The sequence below is a fragment of the Cygnus atratus genome, chromosome 19 (assembly GCF_013377495.2).
Source record: "Cygnus atratus isolate AKBS03 ecotype Queensland, Australia chromosome 19, CAtr_DNAZoo_HiC_assembly, whole genome shotgun sequence".
Taxonomy (NCBI): domain Eukaryota; kingdom Metazoa; phylum Chordata; class Aves; order Anseriformes; family Anatidae; genus Cygnus; species Cygnus atratus.
This window is the reverse complement of record NC_066380.1, coordinates 5,347,409-5,368,860: the sequence shown is the minus strand read 5'-3', so window position 1 is coordinate 5,368,860 and position 21,452 is coordinate 5,347,409. Positions and strand designations below refer to the sequence as shown.

General features: G+C 42.3%; 1 protein-coding gene across 2 annotated transcripts in view; it reads left to right on the top strand.

Moving 5' to 3' along the window:
• NUP214 (nucleoporin 214) overlaps nucleotides 1–21,452 on the top strand; it is a 45,483-nt gene that overhangs the window by 2,054 nt on the left and 21,977 nt on the right. For both annotated transcript variants that reach the window (XM_035555060.2, XM_035555059.2), the window contains exons 3-24: nucleotides 817–968; nucleotides 1,494–1,698; nucleotides 2,547–2,617; nucleotides 2,952–3,015; nucleotides 3,726–3,829; nucleotides 4,948–5,054; nucleotides 5,674–5,740; nucleotides 6,318–6,441; nucleotides 8,364–8,525; nucleotides 9,623–10,076; nucleotides 11,528–11,703; nucleotides 12,381–12,472; nucleotides 13,087–13,176; nucleotides 13,538–13,687; nucleotides 13,933–14,091; nucleotides 16,251–16,354; nucleotides 16,884–17,066; nucleotides 17,546–17,631; nucleotides 17,730–17,813; nucleotides 18,153–18,398; nucleotides 19,086–19,247; nucleotides 20,191–20,299. In XM_035555060.2, coding sequence (XP_035410953.1) covers nucleotides 817–968; nucleotides 1,494–1,698; nucleotides 2,547–2,617; nucleotides 2,952–3,015; nucleotides 3,726–3,829; nucleotides 4,948–5,054; nucleotides 5,674–5,740; nucleotides 6,318–6,441; nucleotides 8,364–8,525; nucleotides 9,623–10,076; nucleotides 11,528–11,703; nucleotides 12,381–12,472; nucleotides 13,087–13,176; nucleotides 13,538–13,687; nucleotides 13,933–14,091; nucleotides 16,251–16,354; nucleotides 16,884–17,066; nucleotides 17,546–17,631; nucleotides 17,730–17,813; nucleotides 18,153–18,398; nucleotides 19,086–19,247; nucleotides 20,191–20,299 — 3,151 coding nt within the window. The remainder of the gene's footprint in view (nucleotides 1–816; nucleotides 969–1,493; nucleotides 1,699–2,546; nucleotides 2,618–2,951; nucleotides 3,016–3,725; nucleotides 3,830–4,947; nucleotides 5,055–5,673; nucleotides 5,741–6,317; nucleotides 6,442–8,363; nucleotides 8,526–9,622; nucleotides 10,077–11,527; nucleotides 11,704–12,380; nucleotides 12,473–13,086; nucleotides 13,177–13,537; nucleotides 13,688–13,932; nucleotides 14,092–16,250; nucleotides 16,355–16,883; nucleotides 17,067–17,545; nucleotides 17,632–17,729; nucleotides 17,814–18,152; nucleotides 18,399–19,085; nucleotides 19,248–20,190; nucleotides 20,300–21,452) is intronic.

Below are 21,452 nucleotides of genomic sequence, written 5' to 3'. Positions count from 1 at the left end.
GCTTACGGCTCGTGGTCGTTGCAGAGACAGCTTTGTCTGGGTTTTGTGCTATGGAGCTCTTGGCTTCTGACACAGTCCTTGTTGTGGTCTTTGGTGTGTTTGAAATTACTGTGCTTTCTTGTATAAGAAGGCAGGACCAATATTTGCTGTGCCTCTAACTGAAATGAAGTGTAATCATTGGGAACAAGCCACCAGGATGCTGGTAGTGCCTTTTCAGGTGCCAGTCGCGTTTGGGTACCCGTGTCAGTGCCACACAGTGAGGCTGGCTTTTCCTACCCGAAAACACAGCGCTTTCCTTGCGGCCACGTGCTCCTGTAGCCAGTCTCTGAGCCATGGGCCTGTGCGTGGGTCGGGGATGTAAGCGAGTGGAGAGGGACACGGTTCTCACACAGTTCTCTATTTGGACTGTCCTGCGAGAGGGGAAGCAGTGACTGTTCTGCCACCTCACAACCAAGGTGCATTTGGTGGCATAAGAATTTGGTGGCAATGAGAACCACTTGGTTTTCATTCTCATCTTGTCCTTAGTAACTGTGCTACCCAAAGTTCCCATACGCACTGCACGTAAAACCTAAAACGTGTCCGCTTGGTTTTTCTTGCAGGTTACTGAGGGAGGAAAGGGACATTTTCTTTTCAGAGAAATTTGAGAGACTCTTGAGACTTTATTGATAGAGATGAAGGGGCTTGCTTTCACTTTTTTTATAGGACTGTCTGTTAAGTGACTTCTGCATAAACTTGTCCTTTCTGGATTGTTTTAAAAGTTTTTGCTCTTTAAATTTGTACGCTTCATCTTATCTCACGTGTTTTTTGTGTTTCAAGTGGAGAATGTCCAGAGTACCTTAGTTCCCATGAAGTTTCCTGTGCAGCACTTGGCTCTAAGCTGTGATAATCTCACGCTGTCTGTCTGTATGATGTCCAGTGACATTGGTTCCTTCATCGGCTTTTTTGACGTCCGCACATTCTTTAATCAGGTAAAGTACATGCAAGAGTTTGTTTTTTTTTTTTCTTTTTTTTTTTCTTTGACCCAGATTACAGCACAAGGAGTGTCATGCCTCGGGTGGGATTTTTCTGCTTCTCTGTCTCGTAAAGGAGTTTTTCATTAAACTCAAAATATGCTTTTTAGAATCATAGAATGGTTTGGGTTGGAAGGGACGTGAAAGATCATCTGATTCCAACCCCCCTGCCATGGGCAGGGACACATCCCACCCGAGCAGGTTGCCCAGAGCCCCATCCCACCTGGCCTTGAACCCTTCCCGGGATGGGGCATCCACAGCTTCTCTGGGCAGTCTGGTCCAATGCCTCACCACCCTCAGAGTAAAGAATTTTTTCCTACTATCTAATGTAGATGTACCCTTTTTAGCTTAAAAGCTGTTACCCTACTTATTTCCATCAGTTATTAATTTATAGGGAGACCAGAATTGCTTTGGATTGTGACTTTGTGAGAACTTGTTTTCGTGCTCTGTCTGACTGTCTCAAATATTTGTCTTTTGTAAAAGGCGAAACAGCAGAAACGCCCCTTTGCGTATCACAAACTGGCCAAGGACTCGGGAAGCGCAGCGATGGTCAATGACCTGAAGTGGAACCCTGCTAGTCCCACCATGGTGGCCATCTGCCTGTCGGATGGCAGCATCTCCGTCCTGCAGGTCACGGACTCGGTGAAAGTGTACGCCACGCTGCCGTCCTCTGTGGCTGTTACGTCTGGTGAGTGGCAGCCTTGGGCAAGGTACAGAATGTTGGGCGCGTGAGAATAGAGGTGGATAGGTAGGCGTAAGGAAGTTTGTCTCAGGGAGGTGGTTTCTTAAAAAATAAAAAGAAAATGCGAACAGGAAGGATTTAAAATCCCTGAGACTCGGAAAATGGGGTGCGATGGAACTGCTCTTTCCCAGTTGATTGGAGGAGCTGCAGCCAGTGAGTTGGAGTCCGCCGTGCCTGCCTGTGCTTTGCACAGTCTCAGGCTTGACTGTCACTTGCAGGGAAGCGTACAAATAAGTCTGTGGTAATCACCTGTTGGGTTTTGATCTGAGCATCCTTGCTTTCTCTGTGACCGGCGGATTACCGCACTGCCCTGTTTTGATCCTGAGCAGATGTGGTGTAAACCTAAACTGCGCTAATGTAATCACATCAGTAATTAGCACTGTGCCCCGCTCTCCCAGATTTAGCACGATCTGTGCATCTTTGTGACAGCTCTGATATAACTTTTGGGCCTCTCTCCTCAGTTTATTTGTCCCTGTGTGCTTGTACCAACTAAGTGTATGTTCGAGATGTAAACTGTTACATTCCTAAGTGGCTGTGAGTATCCACTACAGGGCAATGTAAGGCTGTGCAGCAGCAGGTGTGAGGGAAGTTTAAACCTGTTTGAAGCTTCATTGGTATGAATGCTAAGAATTTCAGCTCTTCTTGCTGTCTGTAATTGAAAAGGCAAATTAATTGTTCAGCTTTATGGGGCTTTGCAGAGGAAAAATACGCAGTTTTGACTTACTGGTACTGCTTTTGTGGGACCTTATAACCGTAATTTCCTTACTGCTGATGAAATTCTCTTTTTTGCTTAGTGTGTTGGAGCCCGAAGGGAAAACAACTGGCTGTAGGGAGGCAAAATGGCACTGTGGTGCAGTATCTGCCTGTAAGTATTGTTGCCAGTAAGACCTGATGTCTGCTCACTGGTTTGCAAAATGCTTTATTTCCTTTGCATCTGGGTCTATAGAATTTGGTTGGGTGGCACATGGTGTGAGCCATGTGATGATGCCCATCCACTTCACTATTATTAAAATGTCTTAGACCAATGCTGGGTTTAGTTTCATGTTTGCACCTACTACTTAAATGTAGTGACGTCAGAGTGGCATGTGATGAGTGGTAAGGAGTGTGTAAGTCGCTCTAAACCAGTTCTCTGGGCTTTCTCCAAAACTTGCAGTTGGATTTGCTTGGGGTCTTTGTATTTAAGATTGTTTTATTTACAGAATCTACAGGAGAAGAAAGTAATCCCTTGTCCTCCCTTTTATGAACCAGAAAATCCTGTTAAAGGTACAGCTTCTTATTTTTAAACTTGCTTCCTCTTTTAAAATATTTTTACTCATTCCTCCTCTGTTATTTTTAGTTACAGCCGCTGTATAGTACCCTGGTTACATAATTACATTATGCTTTTTAATTATTTGAGCGGAAAAAGCTTTATCTCTAGGTTGTATAGAAAAACTAACTCTGGGCCAAAGTCCTTGTCTATTTCTAAAATGTTTTAAATATGCATTTTTAAAAATTAATTTTTGCTCACTGATGTAACAGTACTATCACAAGTAACCTCCCTTCAGCATGGAGATTTCTGGATATAAATCCATTCTCCTGTTTCACGCAAGTTTCGTTTCTTCATTTTGACTCTTCAATAAAGTGTCAAGACAGTAAGTTTAGAAAAGCAGAAGCATTTCATCTGGGTGTGTCAAAATATTATCTGTTTTTAGAAACAGTGGTGCTGTTTGGCCCATGATATCTCAAAGCAAATCAAATGCATGGTTTTGGTTTGTATTTAGAATTTCTGGGATCAAATAGTTTTCCTGCTACTATGACTGATGCTTTGCAGACAGATCATTAAAGTTCTTAATCTTGGTAGTTTAGAGGATAGCGTGTTCCTTATTTGCTAGCAGTGTCATGTTACTTTTGTGATTTTAACTATGCTCAGCTCACTATATGTGGAAGTATTCTGAAGTGTTCCTGGCTGAGGTATTTGTTTCCTTCTCTTCCAGTTCTGGATGTCCTGTGGATTGGCACGTATGTCTTTACTATTGTGTATGCAGCTGAGGATGGGACGCTGGAAACACCTCCAGACGTGGTCATAGCCATATTGCCTGTAAGTGCAAACAAGTCTCAACTACAGAACTGTTTGTTGCTTCTTCTTGACCCGTTGATTACAATGGCAAGCTGCTTTTATTATCCATATTGGCATCATTTGGAATTGAAGTTTGATACTGTCAGAGTATAGTAATCTCTGACCAGGTTCTTTTAGGTATTCCATGCGCAGAGGGTGAAATGTTTAATATCACATTCTCTTATTGGAAGATACTTGATGTTACATGGGACTTCAAATTTAGAGAAGTGATACAGATACTGAAGTCTGTGCAGGCACAATACAGCAATTGCAATTTACGGTTAGATCACAGTACAAATGTGATTCCTGTTACCTGTCTCTCTGTGCTCGCTGCCGTGACACTGGGTGTCCCCAGTTGCTAGGGAGGAATACATGGTTTGAAACCAACTGAAGTCTATTCCTCTCTTTAAAATTCTTATGCTAGTTGTTTAGCTTTTTATACCGTTAATTTGGGCTGAGCCCCAGGTTGACTTCCACCATGCTCTCTGGCTAAACCAGAGAGATATTCACATCCTTTTAATGAACTCCAGAGAAGCCAGGTTTACACCACCAGGTGATCCATTCAAAAGTTGACAGTTGGGTATCTAAAATGAAGACCACTCTCCAGTTCCACGTGGGTTAAGTCAGCTTCTTTGCAACAGCTGTGGTCAGTTACAGATCCTACTGTAAATCATGGTTTTGGGGTTGGACAGGGACTAGGTGGAGGAAGTAACATCCATGTGAAAACTTATCAGCAACCAGTTGTCTGATGACATCAAATTATGATGTGAAGACTTAATAGTCTGAAGCAGATGCTCAGGAAAAAACTTTACCTGATGTGGAGTCCTAATATATGTAACAGATTTTTGTGTGTGTGTATTTGTTTAGGTTAAGGATGTTTTTAGGTTTGTTGATACTGGTAAGGCCCTGGTAAACTTTTTCTTGTCCCTTTATCTTTTGGAGGATTTTGTTTTTGTTTTTCAAGTAGTCTCATGACACCTGATCTCTTCTGAAGTATGTAGGCAATTATTGCTGTACCGTATGACTATGATGCACTCATATTTTTGGGAAATTACTTGGTTTCTGTACTGGAAGGTAAATGATCAATGTTGGTCTTATAGAAAAAGGAAGAGAAGAGGCCAGAGAAGTTTGTGAATTTCATGGAGCCTTGCTACGGGAGCTGCACGGAGAGACAGCATCATTACTTCCTCAACTATGTTGAGGAATGGTGAGTTGCAGGAATTGTGGCAGTCTTTCCCTTATTGTGCATGTCTGAGTCATCTAGGCTTCTCCTTGTGTTGTTTCTCCCTTCTGTAAACTATGTAACACCCGAATATGAGCCAAATGAAATTACAACTTTGAAAATGCTTTATAGAAGTACAGCTTATTTTTCTCACGTGCTTTATCTCCATATTGACGTACTCATTTGTCTGATGAGAACATGTGTTACTTCATACAGGTACATAAGATCGTTTAAAATCTGTTGTAACAATTTCCCCTGAGACTGTAAGTCACACTTTAGGTAAAGCATGCCTTTATGTCATCCTTAACTGTGTATCTGTATGAAGAAGCTTTCTTCACTTTTCAAGTACGTGACATGGACCATGGTTATTTATGAAGATGCAGTGGCTGGCAGGGGGCGTCACACCCTGGTTACTAGTTCTGAAGAAAACAAACATTCTACAGTGATGTAGCTGGTTGTGTTTCCCTCACCTTGGGAGGAGTAGTCAATTTCATGTTGTTATTATAACTTTATTATAGATATGAATATGATGATGATTAGGGGAGCTGGGGACCTTGCCATGGATTGTCATGCTGTTTTAACCTATTTGGATCTATGCTTACAGGGATTTAGTTCTGGCAGCTTCAGCAGCTTCCACAGAAGTCAGCATCCTAGCAAGGCAAGGAGATCAGGTAATATTTTTCTTCCTGTTGCACTTGTGCGTACGTACCTCCCGTTTCTTGAAAATCTAAGCAAGTAAAACCTTTCTGAGATCTGAAATATAACAAAATGGCATGCTTAAAAAAAAAATCAAATGCCTTTCTTTTTACATCTGAGTTGCACAAAATATTAATGTAAATGTAAGCCTTAGATGACCAGGAGATGAGTGACACAAAGGAGAAGGGATAAACAAACACAGTATGTTGTGAACCAAGTACCACAAGTCTATTTTTCGTGATTTGGTTGGTAGTCCAAAAATGTGGTCAAATTTGCTGGAATAAAAAGTGATTCATATGAGGTCATATTGAAGTAAAACATTGACTGTTTGTCCTTGAGTCTGACCTCAACTCTGACATGTAGTGCTGTGGAAGAAACCACAGACAAATCTGTGGAGGGCCCTGATAATTCTGACGTTTGTTTATCTGACAGGGCAGGTAGATCCTCTCCAGCTTTTTTGCAGTCTCCTCTTTCAACGGTAGTAGACTAATGTTCTGAAGAAGACTGAACACAGGAAAGCAGTGGTCAAAATAATATTTTTGCTTCTTGCAGAACTGGGAGTCGTGGGTTTTGGAGGACTCCAGCAGAGCAGAACTTCCCGTGACAGATAAGAGCGATGATACTTTGCCTGTTGGTGTTGCTGTGGACTACACCAGTAACATGCCCATCCCAATCAGTAAGGCTTGTTAGTTTTTCTTGTGGAATAGTCCAACAGTAGAAATAAGAGAGATTTTTGAGGGGAAAGCTGGTGCTTAGGGTCCTGGGAGATGGTTCTGAAAGGGAGGCTGACAGAATCTGTCCTACATCTTTATAGCAAGCACATAGCACATGAGTGATTACCTCTGTGTAAGGATTTGAATGGCAAGGTGTTAAATATGGTTCTTCCTGAAAGCTTGCAGCAGATTGGGATGCTACAGTAACAGACGTGGAAGAGAAAGCACCTAAGTTATGTCTGTGTTTCATAGAACTGGGATAGCGGTGAGTTTAAAGGGGTCATATTCTAACATCAGGGATTTCAAACTGCCTGTCTGACTTCCATTATGCTCGTAACTTGTCATTTTGCATAACTGTTTGTATTAAGTACATTCGCAGTGATCTAAAGGACAAAAAGGGGTTCGTTTCAAAGCCAGAAAAAGCAAGGATCGTTGAGGTGAATGTGTAGGTTTTAATTCTGCATTAAAGCACAGAGCCTGTACTGACTGAACCCTGCTGTGCTCTGCATCTAGCCAGCTGCATTATTGCTGTACCTTCTGTGCTGCCTGAAGGCTCTTCAAAGCACATTGTCAGAGGCTGAAGCTGAAGATACATCTGAGCTATTGTGCTGTACCTTAGTGAATTCTGAAAACTCCCCCTTGAAACCCAGAGGCGCTGAAACAAAGATGCCTTCAGGCAGAGTGGAAGGTACTGCGGTCAAGAATTCCTGAAGAGCACAGGAGGGTGCCGATTAACTGTGAACTGCAGCAGCCTTTACCTGAATGAAAACTACAGTAGGGAATTGAGGTCAAACTGTGTACTTTAACAAAAAATTGAATTTGAAGTATTTTCTTTGTTAATCTATACAGTTAGTGGATTAAGGAGTCTGTCAGAACAGCTTCTTTAAGCCCAGGTTGTGCTGCCTCAGTTTATAGAAAGGTTTTTGGAGAAGCTTGTTGCTGACACGTTCTGTGTGTTCTCACAGAGTGTAATCAGCTCCTTTTTGGCTGCACATTATTTGGCTTTGCAGTTCACAACAAGCTTGGATTGAAAAGAAACCATATTTGTCCTGGAGCATGTTCCCATGTGGAAACTGCCCTTTCCCAGCAAGAGCCAATAGATAGAGGGAACATAGCCATCCCCTGCATGGGCCAACAAAAGAAAAGCACCAGTGTAAATTATTATAGCAGTTCTTCAAGCATCCTATATTTACCCCCCCCCCTTTTTTTTTTTTTAAGTACAGTTAAACTTACAGAAAAATAGTTTTAGAAATATATGGAGTAGTTCAGGGCCTTCAACTGTCCTGAGAATACTTGAACTGGAGCAGACTAACTCAAAGCTGCACAAAATGGAAGTATTTTATATCAGAGGTTCAAATCACCAGCCTGTTGTTTTCAGGATGTTTTTTTTTTGATGTTGGCTTTCTTTGGATTTGAAGAGCTTCCTATCTAGCAATTATTTCTTACCTTATGTATATGAATATTAGTAGTCTATTAGGACCCGATGGAACGTGGAGAGTTGCTGACAGGAACTGAGGATTGAAGAAGGGAGCAGCATATAGCTGAAAAGAAAGGATTACCTGAAAATATGAAAACACTTGGCACAGAAATTCATGGGTGAAGGTTAGGCTTTGACAATCAGGAGATTATATTTAATTGTCAAAAATAACCTTTTGTCTTTCGTATGTGAATTTATAAAATATGAAGTCAGGAATAGGAAAAAATAAAGAAGAAAAAAAGAATACGGGGCATTCAGGGGGAAGTAGGGGAACAAAGATGTAATTTAAAGCAAGAAGGCAGAAATGTAAGAAATATTGTGGTAAGCAAGTCACACGATGGTGTCAACGCCAGTAGGAACAAGACAGGAAACTTTGGTTGCAAGGCTTATGTATATGGTCTCTGGCAGGTGATGAGAAGACCCTTCCTCCAGCACCCGTTCTGATCTTGCTCTCCACGGATGGTGTACTCTGCCCATTTTACATGATCAATCAAAACCCAGGGGTCAGATCCCTTATTGTGACCCCAGAGCCATTGCTGACAGCAGGGGAGAGAGCGCCAAAATCAACAGGTAAGGGCTCCAGTGGGTTAAGGAAACACTTGCATTTGTGGATCTTTTTCTGTAAGTTCGGTATTCAGACATGTATGCAGTCACAGAAAATGTTTTTTTATTTTTCTATAATGATAATGGAAGCAATTCTTGTGTGCTTTCTGCTCCCAGGACAGTTCATCTTTTGCGCATCTGGGTGAAATTATTTAGTTCTGTTTACCATAGGAGATCTCAAGCACTTTGCAGACTGCCCTTAGGTTCTAATGTGCAATCAACATTTGGGGAACAGGGCCAAAGCAATTCTAGGAGGCCCTTTGCCCAGCTTTGGGGTGGTGTGAGTGAAACTGCAGCAGTGTCCGAAGCTGCAGCAGTGACTGCAGGCTGTGCTTGGTGACAAGGAGCAAGACCCAGAGCAAGGCCTGCATACCCCAAAGAGGAGATGGGTTTTCTTCTGTATGTTTTGCCATGGGAGGCCATGATGTGAACAGAAGTGTTTGGCTGCAGCAAGAGCTTATTGAAACGATAGCTTTATGCAGTAGTGTTAAAAGTGTTAGCAGGTAGAGCAGTAGCTTTTTCTGAGTGTGTATTGGTTGTGATATGCAACGTGAAGTAAGCAGTTTCTTATGCTGGGGTGTGCAGGTCAGTTGGTCGTTCTGCTTCTCTGCCTGCATACAATAATTGCAAACCCACTGCTTTCTTACATAAGCCCAAATTTGCTTCTCCTCCAAACAGAATGCTTTTGCCTGGCAGCCTGCCTCTCTGCAGTGCTGGCTGGCTAGTGTGCTGACAGCCTGTTTAATTTGAGCCGGCAGGAACCTTATCAAAATCAGTGGAAAAAGGTGAAGGCTTTTCACAGCAAACTCCAGGCAACATTAATCCGGACAGACTTGTGAAAACTGTAGTATTAATAATGGCTTGGACTTCGTGTAATTTCTGTAAAACTTGTTGGGCATGGGGACTGGAAGCCCCGCTCCCTCTTCTGTCTTTCTCACTCTATAGTCTATTGAGTGAGATAGTACCTAACTGCCCCATCAAGTAGTATTTGGCCTTGCAGTACCTTCTTCCATTTGTCAGGGCAACCAAATGAGTCTCTTCGTTACCTGTTTATCTTCCCGCAGGAAGTGCTGCCGCATCTCCGACCACTCCGCCAACTTCTTTAAAGCCTGACACGGTTCCAGGTGTTGCTCCTACTGCCCCTGCCTCAAGTCTGCCTCCAGCAGGAGGTGGAGCAGCTGCTTTTTCCTTTATACCTTCAACCGTGAAGACACCTGGCACTACAACCAGCGATCCTCCTCCTTACCCCTTTTCCACTGACACCTCCAAGCAAGCCGTGGCTCCCAGTCCAGGAGCAGGAACGTTCTCTTTCTCCTCTGCTTCTCCCAAGTCATCCGTAACAGCTGCTCCTTCTGTAGGCACCACTGCGGCTACTGCCACCACCTTCTCTTTTGGATCCGTGAGCTTGAAACCAGCTGCAGACAGCTCACCTGGGCCACCACCCTCCACAACACCCCTTGCACAGAAGTCGTCTTTCACGCCTTCAGCTTCTTCAGTCAAAGTGAACCTCAATGAGAAGTAAATACAAAGATAAAATAGATAATGTGGTAGCTGGGTAGTTGTTAAATCACTCCAGATGTGGACGGCGTGTGGTAGTTCTGAAGATCACACAATAGTTTGTCTTTTTGCCCTGACAGCTGTTTTCTCTGCTTCCCAAAAAAGCACTGAGGAAGCCCCTCTTTATCCAAGATGTAGTTTTCTTTGGCTGTAAAAAAAAAAAAAAAAAAAAAAAAAAAACCCTCAGTGATTCCCATGGTAGAGGTGATGTTCATGGACAAAATATTAGTCGAGGAAGTTGCCAAAAGTTATATTGGTAACTTACCAAATTATCAGAGAGTTCATTTTTTCATGTCTTTGCTTCATAGGCATGAAACGTTAATCCAGTGCTGTGGTTCAAGGTGAATTGGCTGAAAGACTCTTGGGGGATGCTGGGATTTGATTTTTTGTGTGTGACTGGTTTAGTATGTTGCTGATAGCACAATTTTCCTTCACTCCTTGTTGAAGGTTCCTTACCTCTAACCTAAGGAGTAACTTGCAGTGCTGGGCAGGAGCTGTATCCATAGTTGATGGATTTTTTTTTTTTCCCCCACTCCTGTGTTGAATAGAGATGCCAGACCTTTTTTTTTGTTCTTAAATGGATGCTTGCTCAGTGAATACAGGACCTGAAGTCTTCAAAGCTTGTTTGTGCTGTGAGTTCATGCCAGCTGAAGGATAACTGATGCTGATTAGAAACTAAGCAAAATAGATTTGAGTGATGAATGTTCTCAGATTTCATATACCTCTCTTTCCTCCAACTCCCAAGACTTACCTCTCTTTTTCAGAAAGAATGGTTCAAAAGGCAGGGCTGTGTTAATTGCAGTTGCTTTCTGTGGAGAGCAATTTTCATGTAAATGTATCTTAAGAAATTTCTGATGGTTCAAATGATTATTTTTTAATTAGGGTAGTCTTTGCTACGCCGGCATCTGATGGTGGCTCTTAGGGCTTTTTAAATTTGATATTTTGTCTATAAAGCAAATGATACGGTAGTGAATCGGCTGAATATTTAACTTGGCTGCCTTGAGGGCCTGAGTTTGAAGATGAATGGAAGTTCATGTTCTCTTGCAGAATTTCTCTTTGAACTTTGCTGCAAGGTTGGGACTGAAGGCTGACTCAGATTTGCTATATTTGGTGGTTTTGTGCAAAATGATGAGGTGCGTTTTGAAGCAGGGTAGTAGTTTTTGCTGGCATTTAGTTTTTGCTCACAGGGAGATCCATGGTAGCAGACTTTGTGGTTCCAGATATTCAGAAATAACCCTGAAGGGTGCCTTCCCACCACTTCCAGCAGCTACACTTGTAATTTTGTACCTAGAGCTTAAGTTATTGCTGATCACCAGGGTGGTTCATTTGTTAGAGCTTAGTGGTTCATTTTGGATGGAGGGAAGCAGCTGGGACCAGTTCAGAGCTGAAAGATGCCCTGCTTTCTTCTGCAGGTTCTCTGCTGTAGACACCTCATCTCCCACTAGCAGCGGTGGTCATGCCAGTTCCACAATGTTTTCATTTTCAACCAGTTTAAAAACTGCTTCTGGAGGTCCTCTGAGTCAGTCCACGCCACCCTCTGCCTCTCCTACCACACCACTGAAGGCTTCAACCCCTGCACCTGCCACAGGTAGGAGTCTGATGCATGCTGTTGGGAACAACACATTACAAACAATGTTCTGAAAGTTTTAGAAATGAAATCAACCTCACCACGTCCTTTATTTTTTTCTGCTGCATTTACTGATGCAGCAGATCTGCACACTATAATGCTGTGATGGGGTTAGTACTGAAACTGAGAATTTTCTCCAGTTGTGGAGTTTGTTCCCCACAGAGCCAGCTCTCCATATGGGAAATAATACGTTCAACTTCTTAAGTTCTGCCAGAAGTTCTGGCATTTTCAGTGCCCTGCAATATAGCTCTGGTTAAGAACGTTTCTGGGCAGTCACGCAAATCGATGCCCTGACTTGCATCTGGAGCGTCTGGAGTTCAGTGTTCAGAAGCGAGTTTAAATTAGATTGCATTCATCTGGTAGCAGAATAATATTCCACCTCTCAAATGATTGTGTGACTGGGGGTCTTGGGGTCCTTCAGGAATGTACAGCCAGATATTTGGGAGTAACGGTTGTTGCCATTAGCAGAGAAATTGAATGGGAGTAAAAGTGCACCTGGGGAAGATGTTTTCTTTCACTAGAGCCTCTACCTCTATCGCCGCTGGATTTGAAGCTGGCGATTGACCAGTCTGATCACAGCCTGTTTTCTCAAGCTTAATGTAGGTTCATAAATTACTGTTTCTCTTTTTAAATTCTAGTGGCACGTCCTGCTCAAAATATGCCTACAGGTTCTTTACTACAGAAGACAGCCAAAATCAACTCTTCAGCAGCAAAGCCAAGCTCTACTCCGGTAATGAGAATTTGAGTGGATTTTTTTAGAGGGGGAATGCTTTCTACTGCTCGTGAATTGCTTAGAATTCCTTGGACTGAATGAGTATTCCTAGGTCCAAGAACTAGATAGCTTTTGACATAAAATTTATAAATAAATATTAGCTAATCAGTGGGACTAAAACCATGTTCTCTGCATAACTTTAAAGAATTTTCATGTATGTTGCCATGGTCAGAGTTGTAGAAACTAATTCTTACCATGGCTTTGGAAATGAGGTTTAACTGCTTTCCCAGCTAATAAGCAGCCAAGGTTTGTCTGGATGGTGTTTCTTAAGAGAGACCCCAGCTTTGGATAACAAAATCAAAACAATAACACAGAGCAGCACACAAAGATTTCCTTTGCTTTCACAAAGCTATAGCCACGTATCTTCAGGTAGTCTGCAGTACTACCTTGAATGTGCACATACTTTTCTTAGTTTAGAGTGGAACAAGTATTTATGCTTATGACAATTGCCTCGCTAGTGACTGGTGTCTGAATGGAGCTCTAACAGCAGGCCTTTTTCGATATTCTAGACTCCCTGTTGCTAGGGCTATATTTTTAATATTGGAGTGAGGTTGTTTGTTCTTTTCCTCCAGGGCAAATCAGCAGTCCCCAGCGCTGCTTTAGAGAAACAGGTCCACCAGTGGAAGGATTCAGACCCTGTCATAGCCGGAATCAGAGAGGAGGTGAGAACTTTCTCAAGCAGTTTTCTCCATTTTAGAAGCTGGAAGACCACTGTATAGAGACAGGCATTTCTTTTCAGTCCATGTGTATTTCGATGATGTATTTCAGTAGTTTAGGAATCAGAATGGAAGTTTTTCACAAGATAGTCGACCTGTTTTGTACTTGCTGTTTGTGTGTCCTGTTCAGTCATCTTTAATTTCAATTGCTGTTCTGGAAAAATTGGGTATTCCTTCCTGTTGCTGTGCAAGAATTTCCTGCTTTTCCTGTAAAGTCAGAGGTGTTGATGGTGTTGTAGGAACACGATCTGTGACTTTAGTTCCAGACCCTGCTGTGTCTTAGTGGCTGTACTTCTTGGCTTTGCAGATTGCACATTTCCAAAAGGAGATGGAGGAGCTGAAGGCCCAGACTTCCAAAGCCTGTTTCCAAGTGGGTACTCCAGAGGAAATGAAAATGTTGCGAACTGAGTCAGATGATCTTCATACCTTCCTCTTGGAAATTAAAGAGACAACAGAGGTGAGCATTGTGGCTGAGCATCTTCAAACTATTAAACTCCTCCGCAATGACTGTTTGTCACCTGGTGTTTCCATTTAACCTGCTAGTGCTGAGCCAAGGTAGATGGAACCTCTGAATATGCTACTTTAGCATGGGGGCAACATTTGCATTTTTTCTTTCAGACAAACGCTTGCAGCAGCTCCTGTGTTAGAGATGGCAATGGAAATATGTTACTTTGAACCTTATCCCATGTGTTCTATTTGCAGTCACTTCATGGAGATATTAGCATTCTGAAGACAACTTTGCTGGAGGGATTTGCAGGGGTAGAAGAGGCTAGAGAGCAGAATGAGCGGAATCGTAGCTTGGGCTATTTACACTTGCTCTATAAGAAACCCTTGGATCCCAAGAGTGAAGCACAGCTCCAGGTATGAAGCATGTTAACCAGCTTCTAATCTAGAGGTTTAAATAAAATAAGTGAGACTTCTGTGTGCAAGTGCCCAGTGGTTTTGTTCTGCCCTAGGTAACTGCTGTTCTGACACAGCGTAGTAAAAATGTGATTAATTTTGTTTCTCCAAGTTTGCAGCATATGCTGAAAATCCTCTGCTAAAGCTTCTCTGTTGTTGACATTAGCCAACATTGTCTGTGATGAGACAAAATTCCTGCTGAAGGGAAGTATCTCACTTGAGATCCAAGTCCGTTCTAATCTCAGTACATGACTCTTGACTCCCTGTTTCTTCTCAGTCTGTAGTGTTTGTTCAGGGATTTCAGCTAAAGGAATATTTTTTCAAGACTTAGTGGAAGAGTTCTTGGAATTACTTCTATCTTGTATCTAAAAGTGCCTTTTAGAATATGACTTACCGAAATTGTGTGGTTAATTTTGTGGATGGCTGAGCCTAAAGTTAAATGATACTCTAAAAGCTTGGGCACAAAGGAGAAGATAACCAGCAGTTCCTGAAGAGGCTTTCAAAGGCTTGAAAGAAACCGGGGTGAAGCACTGAGAGGGCTATTTGACTCTAGGCAAAATAGGCTGAATGTGCTCTACGCATGATACTTGGTCTTTGGTACACTGATAAGTTCTCCTTAAGGAGTTTGACCAGCAGGCTGAAGACATAATTGAATGTCGTCTTTGTTACAGTGGGAATCAAGAACATGCACACAGACAGTTACTAGGCATCAGCTGACATGAAGTAACTTCCTTTAGGTCTGATACCTGGTTTTCACCTGGACTCTGTAGATTGAGTCACAGTCTTAATTTTATGCCTTCTTTGTCTTGTATTTTCCTGTGACTTCTTGAGCTTATGCTTGTGACTAGAGAGGGCTGATAACCTTGAAATGCGTGTTTCACTCGTGTAGAAAGAGGATTGTGTGGAAAGAATGACAGAGTAGGAGGGAAGTGGAAATGAACTGGAATGTAAGGAGAGAGTTTTCAGGTCAAGTTTCTGAGAGTTTGTTAGAAAGACAGTTTGATCTGACTTAAACTTTATTCAGTTTGCATCACCCCTGTTCTCCTGGCTCAATAACGCTCACTTGATCAACTTATTATACTAGCTTTAAATGAAGCTTTTAAAAAAAAAAAAAAGACCCCGGGGCTTTTCTGATGTCCAGCCATATTGACTTGCTGTTCAGAGTTGCCGCTGCATGATGCTCTTAATTGCTGGAGAGGAAACGTGTGCTTTGTAACGTGTAAACTAAGCCAACAGTACTACTGGATTTGGTTTCAGGTTGGGTATGCCATATTCAAATTTCATGCTGTATCTTGAAAACGGTTGTCATGGAATTCTTCCCAAACAATGTTAGTTGGCTGGTTCATCATCGCATTTAAGGGAACATTCTGTTGAGATGGGCTGAAACCAACTGCAGTTTCCATTTTACGAGATTGGAATTAAAGAGATGTTCGTGCTGTGACAGGTTGGAGGGATGACGATTATGAGACAGAAGGCTGGTTTCGTTTAGGGAGCAGGTCTTGTAGCCAGAGATCTCTGGCTTAGTTGTGCCAGTTGTGCAACCATGTGGTCATGGATAAGTCACTTTATTCTCTCTGTGCCTTATTTTTTTTTCTACCTATAAAAATCAAGTTAATTCCTTGCCTTAATGTGGGAGTTGTGAGCATTCCTGAATGCTTTCATGAATCATAATCTGTAAATGCTGCTATCCCAGAGCCATGTGAATAGCGTGCCAGGCTTTGATCACCTATAATTGTTAGATGCTTCAACAGTGTAAAGTGGGAATGAATGACTCATCTTTTGGAAAGGAGGTTTGAAATAAGGTTTGTTTTGTACAACGCCTGATGTTTGTACCACCCTTTCTGAAAAGCCCTGGCAGTGTTTTGCAAACATTATGGAAAGTCTTATTTCTAGTTTAAAGTTGGGATAAAATGGCTGGGCTGAGCACGTACATACTCCTCCGCTAATTAATAAATAGGTTTGTATTGCGTTGAGTTCTGTTGTGCTGGATAAAACTTTACAGGCAGAAATACAGGAAAGTGTCACATGGCGTGGACCGAATGAGCCAAAGGGTCTTCAGCTTCTTCAGCCGAAACAGACTTCTGAAGTGAACTAAAATCAGTTTTTATTTTACATGGCAGGAAATTCGACGCTTGCACCAGTATGTGAAGTTTGCTGTCCAGGATGTGAATGATGTTCTGGATTTGGAGTGGGATCGGCACCTGGAACAGAAGAGAAAGCAGAAGTAAGTAACTGAAATTGGAATACATAACTGTAAGGAACTTGTCAGTGAATCAGACGTTAGTCCCTAATCAACAGACAGAAGCCTTTTTCCATTTTTATAGTACAGTCTTTTTTGAGGGGTTTATGACTAAAGCTCAGCTAAGATACCTAACTGGAGAGCTGTAGGTTCACACTACTTGGCTTTGTAAGTTTGTTACATGCTTGCTGCATCTCCCTGCATGGTGTAAATAGCGCTTATGGAAAAACCTGTAAAATAAACTCTCTAGGGACCAAGCACACTGGTGGTAGCTAATGAAACCCTCCTAATAGATAACATGTCTTCTAGTAAATGAATAAACTTTCAGCATGCCCAAATGAGAAATGTGCATTTGAGACGAACAGAACTGCCGTGGTGTTCAGACCAAACCATGTTTGACCTCATGGTGTTTAAGTAGCTAGAACCACCAAACAGCTTTGTCTGGGGACATGTCTGCTTGTGCCTAGGTATGTAGCATGGTCTTTATCCCTGTCTCTTGATTTGCTGTCTTAAGGCGTTTGATTGTTCCTGAGCGAGAGACCTTGTTTAACACCCTGGCTAATAACCGGGAAATAATCAATCAGCAGAGGAAGAGACTAAATCAGTTGGTGAACAGTCTACAGCAGCTCCGATTGTATAACCAGACATCTCAGTGGAGTGTTCCCAGCGATACATCTTCTCTCAGCAGTGCTCAAAGGTATGTGAAACGCAAGTTTGTGAGTGGTGTTGCCACTCTGCTCTTGCTCCCAGCAGCATGCAAGGGTGTGTCCTCCAAAGAATGATATTTTGTGGATGTGGTAGGGGAGAGCAGGATGTCCTAAACAAGTACTGAGCTATGGCCAGGTAATACAGAAGCTCATTGTTTATATTCTGTGATGCATTGTTTGCTTATCAGAAATTTCCCTTGAAAGTTACGTTTTTATAATATTTTAAACAGGATAACTGAACCTTTGGGCTGAGGCACTGCTGTTTTTGTCTGAATTCAGGGGAAGAAGTGAATGGCTCTTTGACTCTTCAAAGTAATTCAAGCAATATGTGTTTAAATAGCACACTATCTAAAGGAGCCAACTGTTCTAAGCCAGTGGTTCTAGTGACTCCTTTTGGCTCTCTTTTGTTCCTGCTCTGGTTGGTTTCTTTCTGCTGATTGTGTTTTTTCACTGCTCTGCCATGTCCCAGTTTCGACAGTGACCTTGAAAGCCTGCGGAATGCCTTGATGAAAACTACTTTGGAATCACACACCAAACCACTGCCTAAAGTACCTGGTAATGTCTTTTCCTGGTATTCACACATAAGTGACTTCTTAAATTTATTATTGTTTACTTGCGCTTTGATATAGACTAATAACTTTTCTCTTTTCCAGCTAAATTATCCCCTGTGAAACAGGCACAGTTGAGGAATTTTCTAGCCAAGAGGAAGACTCCACCAGTTAGGTCTACAGCTCCAGGTAAACCTTTAGCTACCGTAAAAGTCTGGAATGCTTTCTAGGAGGGTGACTTATCTGCTGTAGGCACCAGTGCTGAAGTTAGTTTTTGGCAACGTCTCATTCCTCAATGCTTTCTTCTCCCTTCCTGCTCCCTTATCTGCTCTCAATAAGAATTTTCTTCATTTACTATCTTACTGAAAGTTGCATTTCCTGGCAGTTAAGAAGTCAAATCCTAGCAATGTAGGATTAAAACAAGCCAGTAGAATAGCATCCTAAAATAGGATGTATGTCTGTTAGGCTGGATGGTTCTCTCACTTTAACACACGTACGCACACACGACTTTTTTTTCTGGTATTGCAGCAAATTTGTCCCGATCTGCCTTTTTGTCCACAAGATACTACGAAGAGTTGGATGAAGTCAGTTCAACATCCTCAGTTTCCCAGTCTCTGGAAAATGAGGACCCACAGGCGGCAGACCAGGAAGAAGAGGCTGCACCAGTCCAAGTCCCTCGCCATGCCCCTGTGGTCCGTACTCCGTCTGTCCAGCCTGGTTTGATGGCTCAGTCTCTGCCCTTTGGGAAACAGCACCCCTCCTTGGGTACTTTGTGTGAGTTGTTTTTGCAGTCTCCTATTCTGCACATGTTCTTGTCAGTATCTTTAACCACTGTATCCGTTACCAGTGCTTCAAGTCCCGGAGAAATGAGATTGCAGCATGCAGGGTTATGTTCCCAAGTTTCCAGAAGTAGTTAGCAGAGTTTCACTGAGTGTGCCTTTTTGGCGGCCTGTTACGTTTAGATTGTACTGGCTATAGGTGGCACTGTCTTCCTTTAGTAATTTGCCTTAAGGGCAAATATTTCTTAAAATAATGCCCCAAAAAACAGGAGACTGAAGTACTTCTGCATTTGGTGGGTATGGACTAAGTGAGGACTTCTGAGCCCAGAAACAGTAAGAACTGTTTGCATACGCTTCCTTGTCTGAGAGGTTTTTTCATCTCTGTAGCCAGAGAACTTGAACCTCCCTAAATGAAAAATAAGCAGTCAGCAGAATTGACTGTAACAACAAAGTGAAAGTCATCTAATGCATTGAAATGACAGCTGCTTCGATTTACTTGCTGAATTCATCGGAATACTGAAACTGTCTGTGCCAGATAGAGTTGATTGTTTAAAACGCACGTGGGTCAGCCTTGTCAGAAGGAAGCTGTGTGCTCGCAGGAACTGCAGTTCATCAAAGGCCTTCACGTCTTTCTGAGTTGAGGAGATACAATGAGCTGTAATATTTTTGTTTGCATTTGTAGTGCCTGCATCTTCAAACAGAATCATACCACAAGGGGCAGACAGTACAATGCTTGCAACAAAGACTGTGAAACATGGGGCCCCTGCTCCCACTGTCACTGTTCCAGCACCACAAGCAGCTGCTGCAGCAGCTCTGCGGAGGCAGATGGCTAGCCAGGCCCCAGGTAAAAGGATGGCTAATTATCCAAGTGACCTCTGAGCATTTGAATGTGAATTTCACAGGAATTTAGTGCTTGAAAAGGAAAAGACCATCACAGTGCAACACATCTCTATATGTTGCAGCCTCTGAGCTATCCAGTCTTTTTTGTCTTCCTTCTTCCTGTAAGCTACTAGTACGAAATGCCTGAAAAACTCCCACTTGATGTTTCACTGTACCCCTTCTGGTCTGTGCTCTCGCGGAGAAGTCAATGACTTAAGAGATTCTTGCACAGCTGGAGAACCGATTGATCTGCATGCAAGAAACTCTAGACACTATTGGAAAGCAGAGGAATGATGTTACTGGCCCATACTAATAACTCTTTTTGTTAGCTATGCAGTTACCAATGTGTACTGTAAAACAGTATATTTTAATACTGAAAAGTTAAACTGTTGAGTTAAGCTTTGGGTATGCTTGTAAGGTTTTGAGTTGACAGGAGAAAGGTTTAAGCTTTTTTTTTTTGGTTTTAGACAGTCCTGGATGCTTCCCCAGTATTGTAACATCAGTGCAGAAAAGAAACAAAATTCAGTTACTGGTAGAAGAATTAATTTAGTTTATTTTCTTTGCCCAAGGAGAGCATAAGTGCACAAAATGGACTAATGATGTGATTTCTGGCAGAGGCTGGGGTGTAATTAGGTAGGTCATTTCTGTTAACCCAAGATGTTATGATGTAGGTAAGGGACAGTTAGTAAGTATAATTAGATTTGGACAGCCAACAAGGAAAAATGTACAAGCTCTGTGAGAAGCTGGCCGCTTCTTTAGTGTCCTTACTGAAGGCTGAGATGGCCAACAGTTTGGGCCAGATATACCATATACCTTCTAGAAACTTACCTGGGTTTCTTCTGGCATTACTCTGAGACACCATATTGATTGCAATGCTTAATATTTACCCCCCTTTTTTTTCCTTAAAGCTGTAAGCACCTCCTTGACTGAATCAACTCTGAAAAACGTTCCTCAGGTGGTAAATGTGCGAGAACTGAAGACTGGTGCACTGACTCCAGCCGTCTCTGCAGTAATAGGGTAAGTGGCTTCTCCCCTTTTTTTCTGGTAGCCTTTGCTGATATTTGCAATAGAGCACATACACCAGTGGGGAGCAGCAGTAGCATTTTATGTGTTCTGACTTAACTCTAAATGTATCCAGTTTACATTAAGCCTTGAGTTTGTGTAATGAAAGGAAGAAATATTTTCTTTCTGTGTCATTCAAGGATTTGCTAATATTTGGCATGAACAAGCAACAAGACCAGTATTAACATCCTTCTCCGTTAGTCTATGAAATGCATTTTAGTGCGTTCCCTCCTGTTGGGATCTAGTGCTTTGATTGCTAACGCACACTTTGGACCTGGTATCTCTCCAGTCACTGATACTGTTCTGCCTCTTTCTGTAAGGGAAGTGCACCTCTCTGTCACTGTCCTTGGTCTGTGGGCTTAAGCAGTCCAGATGCTGTTCTTTCTACTTCCTTGTCTGTTACAGAGAAAACCTCTGGGGTTAAGCCTCTCCTTTCTGCTCCCTGACTCTCACACAGAGAGAAGGAGAACTGCACTCTCGCTTCTTTTGAAACTTGTATTCAATTTCTTGAAATAAGAATCTTGACTGAAGGGCTGGGTGTCAGTAGAGGCTGATCAATTTGGAAAAATATGGAGCTGCAAAGCTGTCATCCTCGTGAGGAAATTATGAATGTTGGCTTCAGGAATTTAACATTGAATTTAAGATTTTTCATGAGTTAGCTGTAACTCTTGGCTTTCCTGCTCTCTGCCTCCTACAGACAGCAGCCAGCTCAGCTCATTCCAGAGATGTCTGTCTTATCAACAGGCTCTGTCATCAGCCACAGCACTAGTCTCTTTCCCTGTCGTGGTACTGACCTTGAAACTGTCTTTGCTCGATGTTCCTACCATTGCTTAAGACCAAGATAATATGTGGCTTTTTCTGGGCTGGAGTGGCAAGGGCATTGCTGAAAAGTCTTGAGCAAAGTTGGTGTTAGTGCACTTATGTCGTAGTGCAAAGGCATTAAAACCAGGATAAATCGCCATGTATGTCTGATTAAAGTCCATGTGGAGCTGCAAATGCTTTGCCCACATAATTGTGGGCTATACGTGCAGCTCTCGGCATGACTTCTGTTATTACTTTATTTCTGGTTTCCAAACAAGTGTGTTTACTCTTCACTGTCAAAGATGAA